At 47.6% G+C, this 25,710-nt stretch overlaps 2 protein-coding genes across 10 annotated transcripts in view; both read left to right on the top strand.

Annotated features, from left to right (window-relative positions):
- The window catches only part of ARMC6 (armadillo repeat containing 6), a 6,356-nt gene extending 2,714 nt beyond the window's left edge, over nt 1-3,642 (top strand). Inside the window, exons 5-9 of one of the 3 annotated variants that reach the window (XR_014230265.1) lie at nt 466-611; nt 1,199-1,330; nt 1,842-1,979; nt 2,226-2,390; nt 2,846-2,862. Coding sequence is in view for 2 of the 3 variants with exons in the window: in XM_082330958.1 (XP_082187084.1) it covers nt 466-611; nt 1,199-1,330; nt 1,842-1,979; nt 2,846-3,058 (629 nt within the window). In the remaining variant the exon portion in view is untranslated. Of the gene's footprint in view, nt 1-465; nt 612-1,198; nt 1,331-1,841; nt 1,980-2,225; nt 2,391-2,845 lie in introns of all 3 variants that reach the window. The other 2 variants (XM_082330959.1, XM_082330958.1) reach the window with 2 other exon arrangements.
- Nucleotides 2,948-25,710, top strand: SLC25A42 (solute carrier family 25 member 42). 7 transcript variants are annotated; one of them, XM_082330965.1, is made up of 10 exons: nt 5,187-5,276; nt 14,139-14,261; nt 15,397-15,508; nt 17,858-17,883; nt 18,724-18,890; nt 19,540-19,656; nt 20,149-20,300; nt 20,692-21,013; nt 21,318-21,459; nt 23,182-25,710. In XM_082330965.1, exons 2-9 carry the CDS (start codon nt 14,178-14,180, stop codon nt 21,424-21,426), a joined length of 1,089 nt encoding a protein of 362 aa, XP_082187091.1. In that variant the 5' UTR covers nt 5,187-5,276; nt 14,139-14,177; the 3' UTR covers nt 21,427-21,459; nt 23,182-25,710. The 7 variants fall into 7 exon arrangements, with proteins under 7 accessions (XP_082187088.1, XP_082187090.1, XP_082187091.1 ...); XM_082330961.1 differs by lacking the exon at nt 5,187-5,276 and adding exons at nt 10,914-11,128; nt 11,350-11,442 and having other exon boundaries at nt 21,318-25,710; XM_082330962.1 differs by lacking the exon at nt 5,187-5,276 and adding an exon at nt 2,948-3,032 and having other exon boundaries at nt 21,318-25,710.

Here is a 25,710-nt window from a genome sequence, read left to right as displayed (position 1 = left end):
ATCGTTTGTGCTTTCTTATCTCAAAACTGTGCTTTGTCGTAACTTGAAGCTCCCCAGAGATGATTCAGAAATTGGCCACTAAAATGATGTTTAATTCTTTTGATGAAATGTGCCCTGAGAGAGAAAAATAATATGGCTGCTCCAGAGGCTATCAGCAGCACCAGGGTGACAGCTATCGGAGCTATTTGTCAGTCTCTCTAGGAAGTATTTTACAGCCCAGTGCAGGTTTACGGGCACGTTATCCCTGCTGAGGTGCTGCATTCTTGCCAAGGAAAGATATTCTGTCTCCGTCTAGATACAGGATGAACAGGATGTCATCTGTGCTGATATGTTTTAATATGTAAAGGGAAATTCACTGTATCCTGTTGCATTTTTTTTTTTTTAAATGAAGCAAAGTAAAACACCTCGATTCTGCAGCGCTCCTCCTTCCTCGTAGTTACTCCATTCATCATCTCTCCTCTGCAGCATTCACAGATAACTCCAGTGTTCTCAGTGAACTGTGTGCCACCCTTTCTCGCCTCTCTGTCAGGAATGAATTCTGTCAAGAAATTGTGGACCTTGGCGGCTTAAATTTTATGGTGGCTCTCCTGGCTGACTGCATCGACCATCCGGTGAGCGATAGAAAGTGTGCTTGGGAGCGGAGGTAGTGCAGCAGGGCGTGCTTTTCAGTTTAAAGTCCTGGCTGTGCATGGGCCTTAGACTATGCATTATTTTACGTGCAGTTAGGGTTGAAACCCAACCACTGATCTCTCTTTACCTCCCTATTTACTGCCTTACACAGAGAACTAGGTTACACGTGCTCTGTCGGATGAGAATGCAGTCATTCTGAGCCCCGTGCTCAGTTTGTTCCTCTGTCCCCCACAAGCAGAACTCTGCTTGCTCCCAGAAAAGCTGAGCTTCTGGTTTTCCACCATTCTAGCTAGAAGAGATTCAAGAGGATTTAGATGCTCAGGTCCCAGGGGGTTGATGTTTGATTCTTTAAGCTTCTTTGAAAACCACTGCCAAACTAACAAGGTTCCTTATTATTCTGTCTAGCAAGAAAGCATCTGAGATGTGACTGAGCATAGTGTTGCTGTTCATGCCTGGGAATTACAGCTGTTTGAATGGAGTTGCTGGGGCACGTTCGGGTTGGCTTTCAAAAGTCTGTATAGAACTCTCCCTGCGGCTTTCTAAGCTGTTTTTTTCTTGATGAACGCAGGACGTGGTGAAGCAGGTGCTGAGCGCCATCCGAGCGGTTGCGGGTAATGACGACGTGAAAGATGCCATCGTTAATGCGGGGGGAACGGACCTCATTGTGCTCGCTATAAGCCATCACCTCGCCAACCCTCAGGTATGCACCGAAGTGGTCAATGAAATCCCACCGGGGCTGGGAATGGAGATCAGGTTCGGGCTGCATACTGTAGCTGTGTTATCCCCTCTCGTGTAGGGGACACAGCGTGGCTCTGACTCGGGATAAACAGCTTATGCCGAGAGCAGATACGTTCTACGTACAGTTGTTAAATGATTGCAACCGAGCAATGTATTAAACCTCTTTAACATCCAGTTGCTGTAGAGTGGTGAAGTGCATGCTTTGGCAAATGTTGTGTAAATGCAAAGGTATGTCCGCCTTATTATATTAGGGTTTTTTCTTGTTCCTGAATCTGATGGACACTGGATACAGTGTTTTACACCTCTGGGGTGTAAAACTTGGTTTAGACACCAGAGAAGCAGAATGTTTCAGTGGAAGAAACTTATAAAAATACATTTTAAAAATCACCAAAAAAAGGAAGCAAACTCCAAACGCTTTTTTCCTTAAAGCAACATTTTCAGCCTGTGAGTGTCTCCTCCCCTTTGTCTTGCAGATCTGTGAGCAAGGCTGTGCAGCCTTGTGCATGTTGGCTTTGCGCAAACCTGAGAACTGTAATGTCATCATGGAAGGCGGAGGGGCGTTGGCAGCTCTTCAGGCTATGAAAGCGCACCCACGAGAAGTGGCTGTACAGGTATTTGCCTCAGAGCACTTGATTATTTATTCAGGATTGGTGTTGGCTGTGTTCACTGCTTCGCTGGGATTTTGTCCTTTTCTTGACAAATACCAAAAGGTTCTGAGGATGTTGGGAATGCAGTATCTAAATGCAGGACTCCTACGTCTGTCACCCTGATGTGATCAGAGCAAAATTTTAGTCTGGGTTTCAAATCCAGCTGAATTCAGGTTCAGGCGACTGCAGAATGCCATGCTTCTCTTCCAGGCGTTACTTTTCCTCCTCAAAAGAGCAGGATGAGGGAGGATAGGCTCTTTCAGACCCAGCCTGTGCTACGATGTTATCTGTCCTATAGGAGACATCTGTTCTCCACAGTCGAGTAAAACACCTACATGGCAAGAAGTTAGCCTCTGGTTTCTCATGCAAGTCTCGGTAGGTCCTGTGTCCGCTTTTGTGCTCTCCAGCATACTAAAATACCATAGAAAATATTTTCTGAAAGAGTAGTGTAAGCTAACTGCCAGGGGAGGTGCCTGGAACAGCATAAAAGGGGGTGGAAAAGCAGGTCTGCTGTAGCTGGAGAAGTCTGTCTTAGCATTATTTAAAGAAGTACTTGGTGTTGCCTGGCTGGTGTTTGAGATTTGCTGGTGTTCTGACAGAAGCAGGAGATTTTGGTGTGTAAACTTCAATGTGAAACAGCAGCCATACTTTGGTCCATGGATTTTATTCTTCCAGGAAATAGTTTGTTGTTCTCTACAGCATCTCACGTTTGGTTGCCCAAAAAAGGTTCTTTAGTTGGGGCCAGATCTGCTTTGTGTGTGCCAGCGTCCTACACGGATGGTGTTTCCCTGCAAGAGACGCTAATACCTCTCATTTCCCTCTCTCCTCAGAAACAGGCTTGCATGCTGATCCGCAACCTGGTCTCCCGGAGCCGGGACTTTTCTCAGCCCATCTTAGAGATGGGAGCTGAGAACCTAATAACGGAGGCTCGTGCAACACACAGGGACTGCGACGACGTGGCCAAAGCTGCGCTGAGGGATCTCGGCTGCAAAGTGGAGCTCCGAGAGCTGTGGACAGGTCAGAAGGGAAGCCTAGCTCAGTGAATCACCGCTCCACCGAGCAGTGGAGCTTCGAGACATCTGGGTACATCAAGTCTAAGGGGGGAAACAAAGTGGCATGGATTAATTTGCAGTTACATTGAACTGGAATATCTGAAGCAAATGCCTGGCTTGTGAGGCTGCGGTGAACTTTTTATTGGGAGCTACAGCTGAAATGGCTTTATGCATTCACAGGCTGCAAATCAACTCTGTGTAGTAATCATTCCCCGCATCATCTAATGCCTGAAGATGATCTGCTCCCCCCTGTTGTTGTGTGGTACTTGTGTACAGAACGGGGCCGTTCCCGCGTGCGCTGTTCTGTACAGTAAGAGCAAAAGTGGATCTTTTCTGGTAGGAGTTTGGTGCGTACCGTGGCAGCTGGTTCTGATTTGTTCCTCTGCTCTCTGCCGATGGCGGCTAGCAGCCTGATCTGTAATGGGATGGAGGAACCCCATCGTTTGTGAATGTGTTCTGTTGTACTCTTCTACTAACTGTTATTTTATTGCTCACCATATTCTGTGTTGCCTCTTTGTTTTGGATTTTCAGCCAACGTAACATTTTAAACAAAAGCAAAGTCAGGATTTTGGATAGTATGGCCCAAAGCAACGTACTTTGTGATGTTGCCCTTTGCATCCAGGAGGAAAGCTCACGTTGTCCTTCAGCGAGGTGAGCGAGGGAGCGGGAGCGAGGACGGTAGCTTCAGAGCAGGGACAAACGCAGCAGGAAGGCAGCGCTGGGGAGCCCGGCCTTTGGTTCTGTCTTAGCAGGGCGGCGCTTCCCTGAATCCAAGTGCCGTAATTGTAACGAAGAGGCCGTGCGCCTCGTGGACTGAAGGCGACTGCGGACTTAGGGGCAAAACGGGAGAGGTGAAACATCCAGAAAGGTTCTGAAGTCTCAGCTAAAGGCTTCTGTGTGCCCCCAGCCAAGCGGTTCCTGTTTCTTGCTGGGCTGTGTTGTTACCAGCTCTGCTCTGGGTGCTGACCCTTCCTCCTGCGCCGCTACTGATGTTGTACTTGCGTGGATGTTTCTGACGTGATACTCTCTGTAGCTGACCCTATAACACAGAAAAATGTAGAAGGGTGGTTGGCTCTTTATGGAGCCTTTTTGAGGCGGGAAAAGAACGGTGGTGGAAATTCCTTGCTGATGAGTTTGTAAGTGAGCCTCCTGCAGCCCTGCGCTATCTGCCAGCAGATAGCAAAGGTCATCGCGTTCTTCAAAGGCTTCTGACCCCGCGGGAGCGTTTGGAGGAGGAGAGGCTGCCCGGGTCTCCCCTCTTCCTGCTGCGTGAAAAGCGTGGAGCGTTTGCGCGCTGCTCTGGCCTCCTCGCTGAGATCCGCCGCTGAAGGTGCCCCGCACCCTTGTCAGAGCGGGCAAGAAGAGCCGACGAAGAAACCCCGAGGCCCCAAGTCCTGCGGGAGCCCCGCGCTGGAGAGAGAGCGTGATTGCTCTGGGCAGCGCGTCGGGCCCAGCCTGGCTCTCTGGGGCTTTACCAAACACACGGGGCTCCCCCACAGCGGCAGGAAAGCTTGGATTTCTTTCCCTTCCACTTTAAACAAGCGTTGGTGTAACGCTGAGCTGCTTCTAGCTGGGGTCGCTTGGTTTTAACCCGACTGGGGCACTGGGACCGGAGAGGGCTGGGGTGAAGGGGCTGGCGGGCAAAGCCCTGCTGGGACGCAGCGGCAGGCCGGGCACAGCACGCTGCCCTGCGGGACCCGCGACCCAGGCACGGGTGGGCTGCCCTCCAGGCCGCACCGGCCAGGCGCTGCCCTAGGGAGCACCAGGGCCGGGCACCGCCCGCCGCCGCGCAGGACACGGGGCCGGCACACGGCCATGCGGGACAGGCGTCAGGCTGGGGGCGGGAGGCGGGCGGGGCCGGGCCGGGCCCGCTGCAGGCGGCGGAGCCCCGGGGCCGAGCAGGGCCCTGCGCGGAATCTGCGCGCAATCTGCGCGCTCCGGCGCCGGGCGCGCCCCGCCCCCCCCCCCCGTACCGACCCGCCGCGCTCCGCCCCCGGCCGCGCAGCCCGCCCCTTCCCGGCACCGGTTGGCTGCCGTCACCGCCTGTCTGCGGCCGCGCAGCCACTCCCCGCGCACGGTACTGCCCCTGCCGCGGGGATTGGTCGCCCGTCAGGGCGGGCCCCGCCTCCCGCGGGCGCAGCGGAGGAGGCGGAGGCCTGGCGGCCGCGGGGAGACGGCGGCTGAGGCGGCGCGGAGCGGAGCGGAGCCGGTGAGTGCGGGGCGGCCCCGGGCCCCTCCGCCCCGCAGCGGCTGCTGGCGCGGCCCTGGCCGCCCATCGCCGTGGCCTCGCGTCTGAGCGCCGGGCGGCCCCGGGCCGTGTCGCGGCGTGCGGGGCCGGGTGACATTGCCGCGGCCTCCCGCGGGGTCACCGCCGCTTCGCCCCCCGGCTCCCTCCGTGCTGTCCCGGCGGCCCGGCCGGGCTCTGGCTTCTCCCGCCGGGCTTCGCCGCCGCCCCCTCCTGCCCGGGAGTTCGGGGGAGCGGCTGGAGCCGCGCCGGGAGCCGGCCCGCGCTGCAGGAGAGCGGCGCCGGCCTTTGCCGTGGTCACCGCCGGGCTGCGGCACCGCGCCGGAGGCCCAGCCCGCCCCCGGGTCGCGCTGCCCGGCTGCCTGCGGGCTGCCCGCCCCGCTGCCCGCCCCGCTGCCTTCCCGGCCCCTGCCTGCCCGCCTGCCTGCCCTGTTGGCCACCTTGCCTGCCTGCCCGCCCGCCTGCCCTGCCACCTTGCCTGCTTCTGCCCCCCTGCCTGCCCCCTGCCTGCTGCCTTGCCGGCCTGTCCCGCTTCTCGGGGGTGAGGTGTCTGTGTCAGGCTCCTCTTCCCCTCAAAGTCGTTTGATGAAAGCTGGGCTCAGATGAGCGCGCCTCTCCAGATGTGTGTTTAGATGCCAGATGTGATTTTTGTTTTGTTTTTTTTTTAAGTTGATGTGACCCTGAGAATAAGGCGAGCTTGTGTTTCGCTGCTGAGGGGTAGATCCCAGAGGGCGTGGAAGACATTAAATGCAGATCTCTCGATGTCTTCTGCTTCTGTCCTTCAGCATAACCAAAAAGTTGCAGAGCAGGGGAGACTTTCCCGCTTTACCTTCAAATGCGGCAATGGAAGCAGCGTCTCGGATTGGGTTTAAATTGTAACGTAAAAAGACACATAGAAAATGCTGGAAATGATCGTGCAGGGTTAATAAACACTGTTCCACCTCTCTGCTGCATGCAAACGTGTAACTCGCTGTACCGCAGGCGTAGCAGTTGGTGCTGCAGTTGCTTTGCTGACCTTAAACCGGCGCTCCCCTGGAGTTTGGAGGAGTTGAAGATGTGTTTGCGTTCGTTGACTGTGTTTTTCCTGTTGGCTGTTAATTTAGCAAACTGCGTAGAGTGGGTTTGGAGTCTGCTGTCGCTCGGCTCTTTTTTGCGTTAGGTTCCTATGCTTCGTGGTCACATTAACTGCAAAGCTTTTTCTGGAGGTTGCGTGCTCCTCCGATGTTTTTCTGTGGTTTGGTGAATTTAGGGTGTTTTGAAAACATTCTGGTTTTTAAATGACTCTAGTTTGGGAGAAGGGTGAGTGTGTAAAGGAACAGAAGAGATGTCTGTGGGTGTTGGAAAACAGCTGAGGGAAGAGAGACTGTAATAAGGGTACCAGAGGGTTGGTATAATCATACCAACAACCTGCAGGTGAATGTATTTAAAAATAATTGTGTGACTGGGTGTCTGAAACACCAGGGCTGGATTCTAGGTAACTCTGAGCATCTTTACATCCTTCTAGAGCTGTGGATACTCAACACCTATTTTTCTTTCCCCTAGCAAGTCAAAATCATTGTTTAGGACCTCTGAATGTTGGTCTTGAGGAGAGCTGCTGTGGAGGGGGGGACTGGGACTGTCCTTGACGTTGGATTTCAACAGGAACTCTCTGGCCCCAACAGTTGCTTCAGGGAGGGGAATTTTAGCTCATGATAGCACAGCGGTATGAGTCAGGAGCTGCAATAACTTCTTTTTGCTTGACCCGCAGCTGTAGCTAGCACGCTGACTTAGTCCCCGCTGCAAGTGCACATTTCAGGCATGTCTGGTGTGTTAAACTTTGCTTCGAGAGGTTGCATAAAACACAAGGTGAGCACCAGTGCAGCCTTGAGTGTGCGGTTACCTGGTGAAGCAGATGGGCTTGGTACAGGTCAGACAGGTTTGCTGCTAGAAAAAAGCTCAGGAACCAGGAATAATTTTCTTCTAGTAACTTTGCTGCTAATTGTAGGAAGATGCATTCAGGTTTGTACCTTCCTTATGTGAAACTGATACCAGTACTTCACACTGCAGTGCTGTTCCCCGATTTCCAGGTGATATATAGAGGTATTCCTGGTAGCTGGCTTACGAAGGGAGATTACCTTTTGTGTTGTATGGAGAAGTGAATGGAAATGCAAACAGCTTACTCCAGGTCCCAAAATAAATGAGTGTTGGAGGAGTTCTTTGCTCTCTGGTTGTGCTTTAAATCCTCTGCTCCTTGCTGTTGTGCAGTTAATGATGAAGGTGTGTCTGTGTCATGTGTTAGTGCTGCTAGGCCCGAGTTACCGTAAGGTAATGAAACTTAATTGAAATCTGCAATGCTTTGGCTGAGCAGAGTTGATGTATTAATTTTTGTACGATTTAGAGTGAGTACAACAGACAGCGGGGTGGGTAACTCGTGGTCTAGCACGACTGCATACAGTCAACGTGGAAAGCATTGCTGCTAGGAAATGACACCTGCTTGGCACACTTGTGGGTCGTTCTGCTTAATGCCGGAAGATTTTTAGTTCTTTATTTTCCTTTTTTTTTTTTTTTTTTTTAATAGGCAATTTAAACTGCCGGGGTTTTAGAGCAGAGATTGTAATTATCCGTTACTGTGTTGAAATAGTTCCTGGCAAAGCTTGCTCATGTATTGACTGGGGGTTGCTTGTATTCCAAATAATCTCAGTTTGAATTCAAAAATTTCATCTGTGCTGGGATCTGTCACTTTGGGACCTCGTGTGTGCCTGTGGTGGCATTCAGGTGGATGTGCCTGGGATCCACCGACGGGAGAGCCTGGGCGTGCAGGAGGCCTGCTGACCAGGGGGTCATACCTAATATTTTATTGTCATTTCTTTATGACATTACCTTTGAGAAGGAATTTTTGAGCGGAGTATTCAAGCTGGGAGGATGCTTGGGGTTTTGTGCGTGTGGTTGGTTGGTTGGTTTTCTGCCTTTGCTCCCGAAGGGAGGTGATTGCTATCTGACGGACGAGGGGGTTCAGCAGAGGGCCCCAGGATTCAGTCCCCTTGTTCAAGTGCTCCCTTGTCCCTCAGATAAAGCTGTTATCTGTCTTGCAGATAAGAACCAGTCTTCAGTTTTTGGCTGTGGAAAGCATAGTTGAGGTGTTCCCAGCAACAGTCTTCTTTTAGCAACTGAAGAATGAAGCACTGTTTTTTCTTGCCAAGATTTTCTCTGTTCCGTGGCTCATGCCTGCCTTCCAAGCTTAGTACAAAATGCGAGTCTCTTGGACCCCTCTGAATAATACAGCTGGCTTTGCTAGCAGAGGTTGAGATTTAACCATTTCGCAGCGTTCAGCAACTGGCTTAATTCAAGTCAGATAATCTAAAACCATGCAAAGAATTTGTATCTTTATCCTCAGTTTTATTGGCAGACTTGAGTTATATCTGGCTGAGGAGGGCAGGAGGAGCATTTGGTTTGTTCTTTGGAGCTAAGAAAGTCTGTAAAAAAAATTAAGCTCTTCCAGATATTGTAATTTAGTGAGTCTTTTAGTCAATGATTCTTTAAAATCATGCTAACTGTTTCTGTACAGGCCTTTAAAGGAAGAAATGCAATGGACTATTCATAGCTAATGTTTTGGGATCAGATTTGTATGCAACTGAAAGACGAATGTGACTGAAGAGAGTTGAGTCTGCAGGGCATATCTGGTTTTGATTTTTAATGGCTTAATCAAACTGGAAGGCAAAGATGGACCTCAAGGGGCCGTCTAGTTATAGTTCATCCCCCTCTTCTGAGTGTTCCAGCCCTTTTTTCTGTGATTTTCTGTGATGCTTTGCTCCAAGGGTGAATTTAAGGCTGCAGTAATCGCAGCTCTTACCACGTCTCTTTCTCTGTCAGGCTCAATTGCTCAGTTTAACAATAACAATTGAAGGAAACCTAATTGAGCAACTTCCCTGGATACTGTTTAACTGCAGCCTGCCTGGGAAAATGTGTGAAAATTTCTGCAGGAACTCTCTTCGGTTTCTTTTTTCCTAATTTAATTATATGCTTTCATTAGCGATGTTAACGACATAATAAAAAAAAAAAGGGAAGCATTAGGAACTGGATAGCTGTTGAGTAATGAGGGAAGCTGGCATGTCTGAATGGAGTTACACAAGTGACTTTACCTGAATGAAACTGAAATTCTGCCCCGGAGTTGAACTGTGACTTCATCCAAGTTTGTGGAACAGTAACGTCTGGAGCTGTAAGTACGGGAGGTGCTGTACCCAGCTCCCAATTATTGAATGAAAAAGTGTTCTAAGTTCCTGTATGCACCTTGTTTTGTCTCCTCAGAAGCAGTTACCCATCCTTGCTTTTGCTAACGATGAGAGAGAAGTGGATAGCAGGGCTAAGTTTCTTCTGCCTACCTTACTGATACCGTGCGTTTTGTGGGCATCAACTTAGAGCAGCTCTTGCCTGCTGGAACTATGTGGTTTTGCCAGTGCCTCTCTGTCAGGACACTCCCATGTCCAGGGCTCTAAGCTCCTTTTATAATTACTGCTGGGGTGGTTTGAGGAAGAAGCAAACATTTCTTAGCAAATACCTGCCATTGGATTCAGCTAGCTGATGGTGCTGACTGTTTGCTTTGCAGTATATCTGCTGTTCTTGCCGGGCAGATGACATTCTTTCAGAAATCTTAGTGGTTTGTGACAGGTCTAAATTCCACTGGAGAATATCAGACAAACTTGTTTTTCGGTAATGATGTGTTGCAAGCCAGTCTCTGGGCTGGATGCCCGGGCTTCTCCTGTTTTCTGGCTATGTAGTAATGTGAAAACTGTAATGACTGGTCTGCTTTTGTAGCTAAGGTATTTTTCTATTAACAGGTAGTTTCGGGTCTGCCCGGGTGTTGGCAGAACGGGAGTGGTCAGGATGTTGGTGAAGCTTGGAGAGGATGGGCAGTGTGATTTCTGCCTCCACCAGCTGTGAGTTCTGCCCAAAACCCAGTTCTTCTCCTTCCCACTGCTCCTGGAAGTTGGTGGCGTTGATCTGCCACAGGAACGCGTGGGCGTAGCTGGCAAAATACATAAAGGAGGAATATCAGGCAGGTCGTGCCATAATGATGTGAAGTCAAACTTTTAAATAAGGTTTAATTTTGAAATATGGAACTGTATAATAATCTGCAAGCCTTTACTTTAGCAATGTGATTTTAATTGCACACACCCTAACTGGAGAACTTGGGCTTATTTCTTAGTTGTGATGCTGTCTCTGAAACTCATTGGCTCTTCTCCTGAGGAACTAATTCTCTTAAGACTGTGTAATTTCAAATATGTGCAAATGAAATAGCTGAAACATAGCATCAGGATTGGATTCACAAGTGGCGTGGACAGCTAGAGCTCGTTTTTCTCTGAACCCCTACTCCCCTTTGGGCAATGAACTGGGTCCTGCCTGTAAGACATTCTTCCTAGTGGGTTGCTTTTATCATCTGAATAACTTGATTCTGTCTGGGCTGTCCTTTTAATCAAAATCACCACCAAGAAAAGCAGAATGTCTAACTTGTCAGAGAGTCAATTTGACAGCTTGATTGAACTTGCTCAGGTATTCATTAAGCGCTGCTAGAGCGAGCTGGGAGAATGGAAAGGAAAGACTAACAATGCTCTAGTTTGTAATGTGCAGGGCATATTCTGTGCATCTCCTGGTATGCAGGGAACGAAACTTGTTTTAACGCGGATGTTTCTGCAATTGCTGGAACACGGGCAGGATACCTCGAAAGAGTCCCAGGGCGCAGAGGACCATTACAAAGCAGACCGTTGCAGCGCCGTTCATCAGGTTGTCTGAGACGCCAGTGCCAGAAACGAAGGGCCTGAGCTTCCCTGTTTCACAACTTGGTAAATAGGCTTTAATCTGTGACCCTAAATTAGCGTGGCTAAGTCACAGGCACTGTTTTCTGATGGAGTTGAAACTGGATGCCGGAGTAAGTGCTTTGTACTTTCAATAAACCAGCATTAGTTTTGTTGTAAAAGCACAGTGTATGTTACTCATTAAACCTCTTTAACTTTTGAACTCGCCTTCGCCAGCAATTTTGCCTTCTGAGTATATATTCTCTTAGGGACATGGTTGGCTCTCCAGCGTGTCATACTGAGGAGTCTGGATCCAGATGTGTGACAAGGACCCGCGCAACTACGATATAAATAACACAGAAGTGCGTTATAAAAAAATAAACCTAATTCACAGCTATTTTTGCTTGTTTCCTGTGACTTTGTAAACATAAGCAATGACTGTGTACAGGGCTATACAAAATACAAGGATTTAAAAAAATATCCAGCTGCTCCGCGTTGGGTTTCAGTGGATTCCATAATGAGCGAGTCAGATTGCTATATGTGCAAAATAACGTCTGGCTCCTGATGGCCAGGCGCTACAAATTCACGCCGAAACTTTAAAGCAAAGCTTTCTTCCCTGTGGCTCCCGTACGCGTTATTGGTCATAACAGTGAGAATTCAGTTAAGAACTCGCCGACATCAGAATCCAGCTCAACTGCAAAATAAAATAAAGCTGCATTGCTTTGCGGAGAGCAAATGTGAATAAAAATAATAAATGCTATTTTTACATTTAAGCCTCTGCACGTTTAGGGCCTGTATTTATGTAGGGCATGTGGGCAGTTTTAATATGTAAAATTGAGCATATAGACAGGTGTTTGTAAGATCAGGGCATTGGGCACTAAAAATAAAAAAAGAACATCTCTGAATAGGATCAAAGAGAATATTCTTGAGTAAATGGATATCATCTTTATTCATGTGCATGTTCTAAAATAAGTCCAGGCTTAATAACATCAGTTTAGTGTTTAAAATTTCCTTATAGTCATCTTTTTCTCAATCATCTTTCAAAATCATGTTTTAAAATAAAGTAGCATATTGCATTTCTGAGCTCTTCAGCATGATTTCTATTTTTGTGGGCTTATTTTTGGTAGAGATAAATTTGATATTGTGACCTACATTTCTTTATTTGAGATAGCTAGGAATAATATCTCTAACTGTGATTTCTTTCATGCTTTTGCTGAAAGGCGTTGTTTTACAATACATTTTCCAGGCACGTGAGATAAGAAGGAAAGGAAGTAACTACAGAGAGTAATTAGAAATAATCGACAGCTTGTGTTCTTCAAAATAATTTAATGAAATGCTCTGCTCCGTAGTGTTATGAATCATCTTTGGTCTTGATCCTTACGGGAGTTTTTGTTCACGTGGTCTGATGTGACCAAGCTTCCGCGATAGAACTTTCCGAGTGCAAACGTCGATGCTATTTAGGTCGTGCTTTGGACCATCAGATGTTATCTTTCATTAAAATTTTGAGTTATTACTCTCTGAGCAACATCCTGCGATCTCCTCTTTCCAAAAACACCCTCAGGAGCTGTAACCACATTGCTATGTGTCTTCCCAAAGCTCTAGCAAGTGATGTCTGGCATTAAAGACACCCAGGTGTGTTTGTCCTCCCTTGGACTGAGCGCACGGGTCACGCATAGCTTCATCATCGCAAATTGGTCATGCACGAATACAGACAAAGCTGAGCTGTCTCTGGCTTTGCGTTAATATCTCTGCCGCAGCCGAGGGGTTTTGAAAGTGAAGTCTGGCACTAATTTATGAGAGCGATGTGGGGGGAAAAAATAGGTCAGCAAGTATGAAAGGTGCTGACAAGCATATAATATCTAGAGATTGTTAAAGAGGAAAAAAAAAAAAAGCTTTAAGACTGCCTTTCCAAGTAAGCAAGCTGTTGTGCCTGAGGTTTCCTAGGCATCAGAGCGGGGCAGAGGTGAAGTAACTTGCTGGAGGACATGTGAGAAGGCTGTGGCAGAACTGGGGAGCAATTCGGGAATTCAGATTTCCTAATACCACATTCCTTGAAAGGAGGCTAAGAAAATGGAAACGGGGCTGTTTGAGCAGGCTTGTCGCTTAGAAAACTGATCTGTGTAGTTACGTACCCCACTTGTGAACAGATGCAGAACTCGGAGAGGCCACCCTTCTGTGCTAACTCAAGTTGTTCAAACTGTAGCTCTTTCATTTCTGCATATTTAAGGATGAAAAAATTGCATCATAAAAAGCAGAAATATTAGAAAGTTGGATGCTAAAGCGATAGCTTCTATTTAAAGCATTATCTCTGCATTTATACTCCGCGGCTAAGGTTAAACTGACCTTGCCTTTCACGAGGCAAGGGAGAGCTTGTATCACAGCAAGAAACATCTGTGCAGACTGCACTGATTCACTGGCTACGAGCACGTGTGCGTTGCAACTGTGAAGAAAGGGAGTTCTGAAATCACTGACGTGCTGCTTTCAGTCAAATCGCTAGCGTCATCAAAATAGCCTTTATGGCACGTGTGAGGCATTGGATCTATCTCTTTCCTAAAATAACCTCCAATTGCTTATGGCAGGCTTTTGGGACTTACTGCCGTGACTATTTTTTCCATTTTCCAGGGCTGGGTTTTAAATTTCTGTATGCCTTCTCCAATATCGAGATGCTCAGCAGTCAGACTGAGCAGCAACCAGAATCCTCACTGTAAGCGATGGAAGAGGACAGAGCAGGATCTGATTCTTCTCTCTAGAAACCATGGATATTTTGATGTTGTAACTTGCAGCTGAGTTCCTTGTGGGCTGAAAAGAGTGAACATGATTGACGCAGTTTTTACATAGCACCAAAGTACCCCCCCACGCGCGTATACTTGCACCTTAAAGGAAGGAAATGGTGCTAGGATCCTGGAAAGGCTCCTCAGCTGGGAGCTTGGGATGGGGGGTTTCCTACTGAAAATGGCCCTGGGAGTAGGTCACTCTTCCTTCCCGTACAAGCTTTTTATTACCTGCATATTTCCTACTTTTGACGCTAACTCTTGCTTTGTTCTTGTCTTCAATTTAGGAGCCGTAGCTCTTCTGCCCACTTGTAAGTGCAACTGGTATGGGTAATGGTGTGAGAGAAGGTCAAGTGGATTTCAAACAGCAGGATGTGGAGCCAATTCCATCAACCCATCTTCCCTCAGAGGTAAGAGCAGGAGATTGTTGGGTCCATGCAGTGGGCTTGAGGGAAGAGCTGTGTGGCAGCTCTCCTAAGGAAGCATCTCAACGGGATATGAGCTGCAGAGTCCTGAAAGAGTTGCAGTGTGTGTGCAAGCCACGCAACGCGTGACTTTTGCTTTATCTGAAGCTAGCCAAGTGGTTCCAGCCCTCTGGGAAGAGGCTGGGCATCGCTCACAGCTGACAGGCAGGCAGGGCTGCGTTCCTTGTTCAAGGTTACGTCTTGTTATGTCTTTAGCGGCAGAGCTGGGAGGAGAGCCATAAGTCTTGGTTTCCCTGCTCTTGCTGCTGTTACTAGGCTCCTGCTAGAAACACTGGAAGAGACGCTGAACCTTGGTCTGATTTAGACCAAAACTCAGGCTGAAGTTCACACAGTGCTGCCTTTGCATGACTACCCTTGCGTTTAGCACCAGACAGACAAAGAATGGAATGGAAAATTGAACTGAACCATGTATTTTGGTAATAAACATTAACTTTTTAGCTGTGAAACACACTGAAAAAAGAAAAATGTTAACTCCTCTTCTCCATGAACACGCAAAGCATATCAAAAGTTAACATTCTTCAGCCTTGCCTTGACTTGTCTTTCAGTCTGTAACCTTCACGGTGTTAGATTTCAAGTCGTTTACTTGCTTTCTGCCCATGTGTTATGAGAAGATAGCTGCTTTATAAATATGAGCTGTGGCAGGAATGTCAATAACAAAAACACTTCCATTCCATTTATCATAGTAGGAAACCTGTCTTGTTTTATTCTTAGGATCTTGGGAACAATGTGGAGATAGGGCTTGTTTGTGTTACTGGAAGGGCAAGAAAGAAACTTACCTTCTACACATGGCTAAATCACGAGGAGGCAGCGGCTTAAGCTTTTAGAAATCTTAATAGAGAGAACAGTACATGTACGAGGTGGCAGACCTTGGAACTTTGCATCTTGGCGGACAAATCTAATCTTTGTTCTTCATGGTCTGATCAGGAATTTACCGTACTTGAAATTTTGAAGAGAATTTTGACCCAAGTCCTTGAGAGGGTGTAAATGCTGCAGCAAAGGTAAAATACTACAACTTTTGCTTAGGATTGACTGTGCCGTCCTGAACAATGCTTTGTTCCAGGATAACCAGGAGAAAAAGAAAGTACTCAACTCCCTGATGTCTGGCGCATTGGCTGGTGCTGTTGCTAAAACTGCAGTAGCTCCACTGGATAGAACAAAAATCATGTTTCAAGGTGAGTCCCGTTGGCTTTTGCAAAATGCTCTTACTTTACTGTTAGCAGAATCCAAAAGAGCTGCTGTGATCTGGTCAGCCAGCCTGTTCTCCAGCGCTTTGCCCTTCTGCAGCCTGCAGAGACCTGGCAGGATGCAGACAGAATAGGGACGTTCCCACAGTGAATTGAGTCTAAAACCCTATTGTTTGATCCTTGGTAGGATTATTGCAGGTGTCGATCAGCTGTGCATCTGGCCCGTACTATTGGATCCAAGTCTCACGGTAGTCAGCAAGAGCTTTGCTATTTCAGTGTCACACGGATGCACGCGTTGCTGGTTAGAGACAGATGCCCGTGGCTCATGAACGTTGGCTGGCCCCACGGCTCCGTGACACGAGGGAGAGTTTTGGAGTGCGGAGGAAATAGGCACTGTAGAGGCAGGTTTTGAGGGGACGACTGGTAACACTCTGGATTTCTGTGTCTGTTCAGTTTGGAAAAATAAGGCAGGGAGGGGACAGGAGCAATATAAGGAGGTGCGGTGACACCGGAGGGAGGTACTTGAGCTGTTTGAGTTTCTTGCTGAAGGCTGGATGCCAGGCTGTGCCTGCTCGAATGTATGCAGTCTTTTCTAGGAAGAGTTGCATTGTATTGCGGCTGAATTGTTTTGGTTAGAGTTGAAGTTAATGCTGAGAAGTACTGCGAGAGGCACTGAAGCTGGCATACCTAGCTTTGTATTACAAAGCCCTTTTTGGAACCCGTAAAGTGTGCAACTGAAAATGAAATTCATTGAATCGGAATAGAAAATTCTCATGCTTTTAGCGGGATTTGGGATTCAGCCCCATCACGGGCTCTGTTCAGTTCCCCTGTTTCAGTGCAGGAACTGTCAGCTGCACTAATTGTCCCAAAGGGAAGAGTGCAGACTGTTAATACAGTAGACATTTGGTGAGGCCAAGAATTTTAAATCTGGTTGACATCCCAGATTAAATGAATTGGGTAGGTTTAATCTAATCCCTGGATGAGATTAAATTTTGAATTGACTTTCATTTGACATGATTTTCATTCTCGGCATAGCAGGGGCCGAGGTCTGGAAGAGCAGGGATATAGATCAGGGAGTTCCAGCTGTAGGGAGCTAAAGCCCGGGCTGGCTGCGGGCTGGGATTGCATCTGTGACCAGATGCTCGTGCAGCGATGAGGACGTGCTGTGCTTTCTCACCAGAACAAACACTGTAGTTGATCTAAGGTTGGAAATGTCAGGATCAGAGGTGAGATGGAAACTGCAGAACTGGGGTGAGTCAACAGCTGTCTGTATAAATCACCTTTAATTTGTACAGGCCTCCGTTTATAAAAGGACCTGTTTGGTTTGGCCCATTAAACTCGCTGCAAAGGATATGATTAAAACTTGCCTGTTCCGACTGATTTCTTAGTATCTAATGTATTTCTTAGTCTCTTGCTCTCCTAAAGGTTTTTACTCTGGGGCCTCTTCCCTATCTGTGAAAAGGGAAAGCATCTTTGGGTCATATAAGTGTAGGAAGGTTGTCCCTTGGACCAGAGACGGAAGAATTTTCCTGTGGGAGAGCAAAAAGAGCTCTTTTCCATTGCAGAGCCAGCTGCAACTGGTTATTGAGGTGTTTTTATTTCTTAAAAAACAAAAAGTGTTGAATTGCATAAAGGAGCAGTGTGGTGCAAATGTATTTGCATGTGATTGTTTGATACACTTGAGAGGTTACAAGTCTCAAAGGAGTTTGAAAGAAACTGCAACAGACACTTAATTGGAACCATGTTTCATTAGCGTTGCTGTTCGGGTTTTAGCCTGGGTTTCCTTCCTGCTGTAGGAATGTTACAAAACAGAGCTGCTGTATGCCAAATAAATCTTGCTTCCAAATGCCTTGTGTATTACATAGTTAAAGAGATGCTGTCAGTTTGAATGGATGCAAGAAAAGAAACTGATTGTTCATTTGAGTTTTGCTAGGATGAAACCATTCTTGCGTGGAGCCTCACTAAACAGACCCGTTCTTTGCTGGATTCTGGCATTAAGCCGGAACCTGTGCATGGAAATGCACTACTAAAATAAGTGGTCAGTGCAGTTTTGATATTTTTTCAATTTTTTTATTTATTCATTTATTTTTAGTGCTGTAAAGTAAGAAGTGTGACGGAAACTGAGCGTTTTCGTAACAGTAGGTGGAAAAATGAACTTCTGTGCTAAAGAGAGTTTGGGAGCACATACCAGTGGAAAGTCTTTGTTATAAAGCATCTCTATTTTTTCTTGCATTAATTCTTTTGCTTCTACTTTTATCCCTTAGATAAAATGCCTGTATGGTTTATTTGATCCATCTAAATGTATTGCCAGACCTAACGCTCATTTTTTCTTTCTAGTGTCTTCAAAAAGATTTTCTGCCAAGGTGAGGTGATGTGTCTGTCTCCTGTTGACCTGAAATGTTTGATTAATGGTAGTAGTAGCCCTAACAGCATCTTTTGTTTGTATTTATTTAACTTTCTTGCTTGGGTTTTATTAGCAGCACTCATAGTGAAAGAGCATAGAGGGAAAGACTGGAAACAATATTGTTTATAATACTCCTTAGGACGGTGCTCGTTCATGTTTTTGTCCAGTGCCTAGCACAGAGGGGCCTCCGTCCTCGTTCATACTCCAGGTTCTACCTGTGACATGACAGTAAATGTGGCGTCGCTCAGGGCTTTGTTTTGTTGGATCGTCTCCTCTAGGGGTTGCTTTCTTTCCCCAGCCACCACTGGAGTTGTTTCAGAATATATAGGAAATTTGAATTTGGGACCTGATCGCTCTCATGGCTTGCTGAATGTTTTGTCGCGCGTGCATTACAGCTGTTCCATGTGTGCTGTGCTAATATGCGTAATCCAAATTTTTCAGTCTTATACTAAGAAGATTAATTTGGGTTGAGAAATGGTTTGTGCAGACAGCAGTCCAGCTCTGTGCCTTGCCCTTGGGGGGAAAATGAAGATGTCTTGAATGTAAAACTCTGTCTTCCTGACTCCGGTTCTTTTTCGCTCTAATGTATCTGATTCAGTCTCCCCAGAGAAGACGTTTTAGTTGTCTCATTCTGGAGTCAGGGTTGTGAGCGTAAACAGCTGATATCAGCTTAGTGTGGTTGGGGTGGGAAGGAGGATTTGGAGAGGTTAAGCTATAGGGTCACCTTTTCCCCCCCTCTATTGTTTGGACTCCCTCTTATCATGATGTCCCTGTCTGACCTTTGATCCGTTGCCTGCAGGAGGCCTACAGGCTGATTTATCGCACCTACCTCAATGAAGGCTTCTGGAGTCTCTGGCGGGGGAACTCAGCCACCATGGTCCGTGTGATCCCGTACGCTGCCATTCAGTTCTGTGCGCACGAAGAGTACAAGCAGCTCCTGGGGAGTTACTACGGCTTCCAGGGAAAGTAAGATGCAGCGTGGCTTTGATCCTTGCAGAGGAGGATGGAGCAGTTTGTGGGACCGTAGATCGTAGGGAGGGAGCACGTTTCTCTGCTTTGTGCAGGCCTGCTGGGGTGAAAGCTCTGTTGGCGCAGAGTTGTGCTGGCCCCGCTCATGACGGCTTCGCAGAACAGCGTGTGTGAGGGGGGCTAAGCACAGGGCTGGGCTTCTAGTCTTGCACAGGGGAGATCTTTGTGAGAAGAAGACCCTGTCTTCTAGAGGCATGAGCAAGAAGTGGCCTAGACACTGAGTGAGCACTTCCCTGTGCTGAGAGTGGGCAGGCAAAACAAAGAGCTTTTCTTTGCAGGAGAAGCAACAAGATCCAGCCTTGCGCTGTTATCTGAGCCATGCGCGTGGCCTGAGCCTCTTGCTCTTGGGCATGTAGTGTCTGAGACACCCCAAGTCAGGCTTGCTGTCCTCAACAGATATTTCTCTAAGCCTGTCTTGAATGGCTGTGGCAAACCACAGCTGCTTCAACCCCCACCCACCCGCCTCTCTCCAGTACACAGGCAGGGAAGGGATTCAGTAGCTGATAGAGTAGAGCCATCCTCAAAAGCCACATAGTATTTCCATCTCCAGGTGATCTGTTTGGTCTCTTCTCTCACCTTACTTTAGAGCGCTGACACCCTTTCCTCGATTCATTGCTGGCTCTCTGGCAGGCACAACGGCTGCCATGTTAACCTACCCCTTGGATATGGTCCGTGCTCGAATGGCTGTCACGCCGAAGGAGATGTAAGTGCCTAACGAAAGCAAGTACAAGCACCACGAACAAATGCAGAACTTTCTTTTAAGGTCAGATGACTTTATTCCCATTTTCTGGGTCACTTCTTGCTCGGAGCCTTTGGTGTAATAAACCTCTTACTGCTGGGGTCTGAGCACTGATTAAATGACCAGAGTCCTGGCTAGTCCAGGGGCTGGAAGGAGATCGATACTGAAAGACCTCACTAGTAAAACTTGTGCGTTGGTTCTTGAGGAGGCCAGCTGGCACAATGCCTCCAGAAGAGATGGAGCAGACAGGATAGCATGTTGTGGTAGGGCTACAGGAGAGCTGGTGCCTGGCTTCTCCATTTGTAGACAGGCTTCTGAAATCCCTTCTGAGCTGTTTGATGAGCTCAGAGCCGAATTAATTAATTGTTGATCCTTCAGAAAGTCCTGTTGGAAATATTACTGGCGTGGGCAGTCACTAACCAGCGCAGATTTGGTTTTCCTGTGTCCACATGCTAGGTACAGCAACATTGTTCACGTCTTCATCCGAATATCCCGAGAGGAAGGATTGAAGACATTGTATAGGGGATTTACACCAACCATCCTTGGAGTGATTCCGTATGCTGGGCTTAGCTTCTTCACCTACGAGACGCTCAAGAAACTACATGCAGGTAAAGGCAACTTGGTTTGCTTTCAAATGACGTGGTGTAGTCTTTTGGCCCATTTGAGATGCTTGAATTCAGTGGTGCAAGTCCTTTTCCTGGCCTTGAAGCCAATTGCACAGTTCTGTGCTGGTGGAGGATGCCTTGTGCCCTCGTCTCTCCAATTCCAGACTGTGATGAAGGCAAGAAAAGCAGTATCTCTGTCTTGCAAAGGACCAAGAAGGTGCAAGTCCTGGTCCAAGAGGACCTGGTTATATACCAGGTCAGCTAACAACAAAGTTGGGACCAAAATCTCAGGAGCTCTGGCACTCAGCACTCTCTTTGGCTCTCAGCCCACTTGACCTTAATCATGTGTTTGTTACAAGCAGCTTTCTACACTCTGCTACTTTCTCTTTCCCAGATCACAGTGGGAAATTGCAGCCATCCCCTCCGGAGCGGCTTTTGTTCGGTGCCTGCGCAGGCTTGATTGGCCAGTCAGCTTCGTACCCCCTGGACGTGGTTCGCCGACGAATGCAGACGGCGGGGGTTATGGGACACACGTACAGTTCCATCCTTCTCACCATGCAGGAGATTATAAGAGAAGAGGGACTAATCCGTGGCTTGTACAAAGGACTCAGCATGAACTGGGTCAAAGGTCCAATTGCAGTGGGAATAAGCTTCACAACCTTTGACCTGACGCAGATCCTTCTCCGTAAATTACAGCACAGCACTAATGTCGAAAGGTAGTAGCTTAATCCCCACAGCCCTTGCTGGGGAAAAGTACAACACGTGTAGAAAGAGCAATGCTAGCGTTCCCTCACTTCGTACATGCTCTCCTGCAGCTGAGAACTTAACCTTTCTTGTTTGTTTGTTTGGATTGTTTTTTCTGTTGTTGCTGGATTTTTTTCTTCTTAATGAGCCTCTGAGTTATTTGGAAACCTCGACCTGAAACTAACTCTTTCCTAAACAAAATTCTTCTTGCAATTCTGCAGAACTGAGTCCTCTAAAGTAGCTGCCTCACCCTTCTGTTTTACTCTTTGATACCAGGAGTGGAGCCTCTCAAACAAATATGTGCTGCTGCTGGCTCCTCACCTGGTCTCTGTGGACAGATGCAGCGGTGGATGATGAAAGAGAGGACTCGGGGCTGTTGGAATGAACCCCTGAATCTGGGAAGCGACTGCTGCTCCTGGTAGGCAGTTTTTAGTTACTGAACGTGTGTTAGCTGGAGGCAGTCTGCCAAGTGCAATATTCCAGTTAGTCTGCAGGGAATTCCAGATTCCTCTGACCTGTAAGCATCGGTCTCCGTAAAACAGGACACAGCAGGATTTAACAGGTCCGGGTCACTTCTTTTGTTCTGGAAGTTGAATGTGAGCTCCAGCTGGAAATGCTGCCCGTTTTCAATTGTTCTTCTCATTTCTGGGTTTTGTTGCATAAAATATGCCTTGCTTGCAGTGTCCCTCTGAGATTACCAAAGACTGTAGGCAGCAGGGGAGGGAAGTTCTGAGCGGTTTTGTAAATCAAATTCTCATGTTTGTTTTCAGTGTTGTTGAGTTGGGGCTGTGCCTGGATTCACAAACTGGATCGAGTCGAATTGCAGTAGTGCTTTCGGGCTACCCAAACCCTTCCGTTGTTGTCATAGTCTTAAAGGCAGCGTTTGCTGGGGGATTTGGCAGACTGTAGCGTTGATGCACTAGAAAAGGAAGTGTTACATACTTAAAATTTAAGCAGTTTTATCCTTCAGTATTATTGTTGCCGCTTTATGCACGATGCGAGCACAAATATCTCAAAGATGCACGTGTGATGCAGACTTAGCTATCCCGAAAGGCTGTTCACGTCTGGTGAATGCAGCCTCGCAGTGGACTCAAGCTGCTGGCCCTGCTTCTGAACAACCCTGTTGTCTTTTGGTGCCTGCTGTGTAGGTTGTTTCACCTCCGTTCGTTAGTCCACACCTAAGCCCACTTGGTTTTATTCCTGGAGTTTTCCTGGACCAACTGGGTCCGTGGGAGAATGGGCTCCACAGCCAGCATTGACCCTTCAGAAATGATATGTAGTGCCAATCATTTCCAGTTGCAATCTGAAAATGAATGGTAAAGTACCTTTCAGTGTTTCTATTTCAAATCAGTTTTCAGGGAAATGGAGATTTGGGGGTGGTTTTGTTTTATGTTCCATTCCTGTATTAAATTTGGAGGGCCAGAGAGGTCAGAGCAAACTTTAGACTTCTCTGAGAATCAGGTTACGTAAACCAAGATTAAAAATCCCTTTCCAGCCGATATAGTCCGTAATGTATAAAAGAAAAATAAGGCATAATTTAAAAGCTGTCCTTTTCTGGTGTGTGTGTTTTAGCCGTTGTAGTTTGAGCCTTGTGTTATGGCTTTATTAACGGGAATGGAGGTAATTGCACAATTGGTAGAAATAGCTTTCTCCTTTCTTTTGTCTTTGCACTTGTTCTTTGGAGCATAACTTGCTTCTAATGCCAAATATTTCCCTAGGAACTGAGCATCTACACTTCCATTTTGTGGTCATGGCAGCGAGCCAGCATACTGAAGTATTAGCATGCGTGTTGTTCCCAGAACACATGGGATCGATCATACTTTAATGGTTGTGGATGGGCGGGGTATTAACCTCAGTCATTTCTGCCTCCGAGCCCACAAATGATGATTTCCGTTGTGCAACTTGACTGCAGTCACTGATTTACCTTGTAATTAAAGAAGTGTTAGGTGTTGTTTTAAGAGTCTTAGAGATGATAGCCATGAATTCTGTATATTTTTTGCTCCCATTGCTAATGGAAGATGATCAGCTGTTCTCTTCGTTTGGGTAAAATTTTATTTAGTCCTTTGCAAGAGCTCTGATTTCTTTTCTCCAATGGAGAAGCCAATTACTTCTGCTCTTGTCTTTATCTTGTCTGGCCCAGTGAGGAAATACGAAGGGAGTTGCATCCTACCGCAGAAGTGAGGTACAGACCAGCAACTAGGTGTGTCAGCAGCTGGCTGTGCGTACGTGCGTGTATGTGTCTGTGCAATCCGCGCCAAGCTCGCTCTCAGCTTGGAGGCTGCCAGTTCAAAGCACAATCCTTTCTGCACGGCCGATGGGTACTGTATGAAGATGAGAGGAAGCTGAACTGCGGCATCCAAGTTCGAGCGGGCTCCTTTGCTCCACAGTACGGTAGGTCATCTCGGAGGCAAGCGCTGCAGACCTTGTCTTATGAGATGTTGAGCATCACTGAGCCCCTATGGCACCAGAGGTGGCTTAATTCCTCCTGGGTCCTGACTGAGAAAGGATTTACACTGGATGACTAGCCTCTTGTTTGGGACTGAGCAGGAGGGCAGCTCTGCGCAGGGTACCTCCTGCCACGTCAGGAGTGCAGCTCGTGTATTAAATGAAGGGGAAGCCTGTGGAGGAGGCAGCTTCTGGCTGGCCGACGCTGGCGTTGCCCACCTCGCGGCTGAAACGCGGTGCAGGCGGCTCGTCGAGAGCCCGGGGACTCTGAGCTGAGAAACAAGACCTGAAGCACAGCCAGACTTGGAAGCATTGGGCTCAGATAAGTTGTTCCTTAATTAGCAGCTGCACCTGATTTTAATTCGATGGAATTTTAGCCAAACACATTTTTTCCAAGTTTTGCAGGCTGAGTGTTTGTTCAGAGACAGATCTTTGAATTCAGTCTGTAATGGTTTTGGTGCTTTTGTTTCTTGGGCAAAAGTGTCCAGAGCAACTGTGTGTTATTGCTTTGGGTTGTTTTAAATAGCTTTTTTTTTCTTCTTCCTTCTCTGATTTGAATGTAGAAAAGGAGAAACGGAGTGTTCTCTTCCCTTCTTTTCATCCTTGCATGAATTGAGACATGTTCCAGATCTCTGCTGCCTGGAATGAGTGCCTGAGGAGTCTTGGGCATGCTGATTTGGAAAGGGAGGGTGCCTGTGTGCTGGCCAAGAAGGTCCATTGCCTTTAGCTCTGAGAAAGGTGACAAGTCTAACAGGAATATTCTCTAGTCCTTCTTTTCTTTAGAACTTCTTCACTACCCAAATTCCCCATTTTTTTCATTTTATTCTTCTCAAATTCCTTGCTTTTATTTTCAAGTGATTTTTCTCACTTCTCCTTAAGGCATTACTGCCAAACATTAATTTGTGCTTTTTTTTCCTCATCTACTCTCCCTCCCTCCCTGCTTCTGCACCTTTAGTCCCGCACTAGCACTTCGAGAAAATCAGGTCCAATGAAATGCATCCAAAATGACAATATTGCAGCTTTGATAGCGATGCCCAGACAGCCCAACGCGGCTTCCCGCTCACAGGCAGGGATGCTCGTGTGTGGGGGCAAGAAATTAAAGGCACTAGATGCTGGGGCAGAAGGTTTTCTCGAAAGGTTCTTGAACTACTTGTCCAGTCTAGCGCCTTTCCTTCTCCTAGCACCTTTCCTTCACAAGCTGTGAAATGCTGCTGCTTCGTATCGTCTCCTCTTTCGGTACCTCCACGTGATGCTCGCTGTGCTCTGTGAAAGTGGCTGCTTGCTGGGTAAGGGGCTCGGGGAGAGCTGGTCGCTCTGGGAGCCTCGGAGGGTCAGTTAGGGAACTTGAATATGTGAGAGGTGGGATCTGAGCTGGCTTCTTGCAAACCCCTTTGCCCTGCACGCCCCGTGCAGACCTCTGCCAGTTCCCTGGGGAGACAGAGCCGCCGAAGAGCTGGCTGGTTGGCAGGACGGTGGCGGAAGGATCAGGAGAGGAGTTGTGGCCTCCTGAGGCATGAAGTCACTCGAAGCCATGGGGTGGGTAGCGTGGTGTAGCATTGGTACTCCGTGGAAGCTCTCCCGAAGCAGTTTCGTAGCTTCTATGGAAAAGTAGTGGTACTTCTGTTAACTTCTTACCGCCTTCTGCCTAGAAGGACTCAAGCACTATCATCTTTACCCTCTGGTGTCTTTAACACAGAAGCAGATGAGGCATGAAAGGAAACTTTGAGCAGAAGCACTGTGGCAACCCCGAGCGAGTCTGGTGCCAGTCCTGGGCGGGCAGGAGGAGGAGGAAATGCAGCGGGATAATTCCCATGCCATTTCCCCAGTGCCTGACTGGGCACCTGGGCTCCGCAGGGAGCCAGGGCGCGCGTTACGGACCCTCCCCACCTGGACCGGGCCAGAGGAGGAGGTGGCCTTCCTACAAAGCAGCCTTTTTTTTTTTTTTTTTTTAATTGTAGGGGCTGATTCCTCCCGCTACCCCCCTCTCCCCCTTAAATGCCATGTGATGCAAGGTTTCCCAGCACTGTTCACTGCCTGTGTGGTCTATGCATATATTAGCACAAACACTGTTAAATGCCTTTTGTCAAGACGTGTCCTCACCATCAGTGTGTGCGTGTATGCGTGTGTGTCAATTTTGACTGCTTTTCTTGGATCTGGAGTTCTATTTTATTGCAGTGAAGACACTTTGTTATATAATGTTTATATATTTTAAGATTTGTGCCAA

The sequence above is a fragment of the Platalea leucorodia genome (genome assembly GCF_965183815.1).
Source record: "Platalea leucorodia genome assembly, chromosome: 21".
In the NCBI taxonomy this organism is placed as follows: domain Eukaryota; kingdom Metazoa; phylum Chordata; class Aves; order Pelecaniformes; family Threskiornithidae; genus Platalea; species Platalea leucorodia.
The sequence above is the reverse complement of the archived record's forward strand: the minus strand, read 5'-3'. Positions and strand labels throughout refer to the sequence as shown.

Excerpts from the sequence above, each read along its gene's own strand:
- SLC25A42 (XM_082330962.1), top strand. The coding sequence starts at position 14,178 with ATGGGTAATGGTGTGAGAGAAGGTCAAGTGGATTTCAAACAGCAGGAT. Across the intron at positions 15,509-17,857 it reads AACAAAAATCATGTTTCAAG|TGTCTTCAAAAAGATTTTCT; the intron begins GTGAGTCCCGTT and ends TTTTCTTTCTAG. Across the intron at positions 21,014-21,317 it reads CACAGCACTAATGTCGAAAG|GAGTGGAGCCTCTCAAACAA; the intron begins GTAGTAGCTTAA and ends CTTTGATACCAG.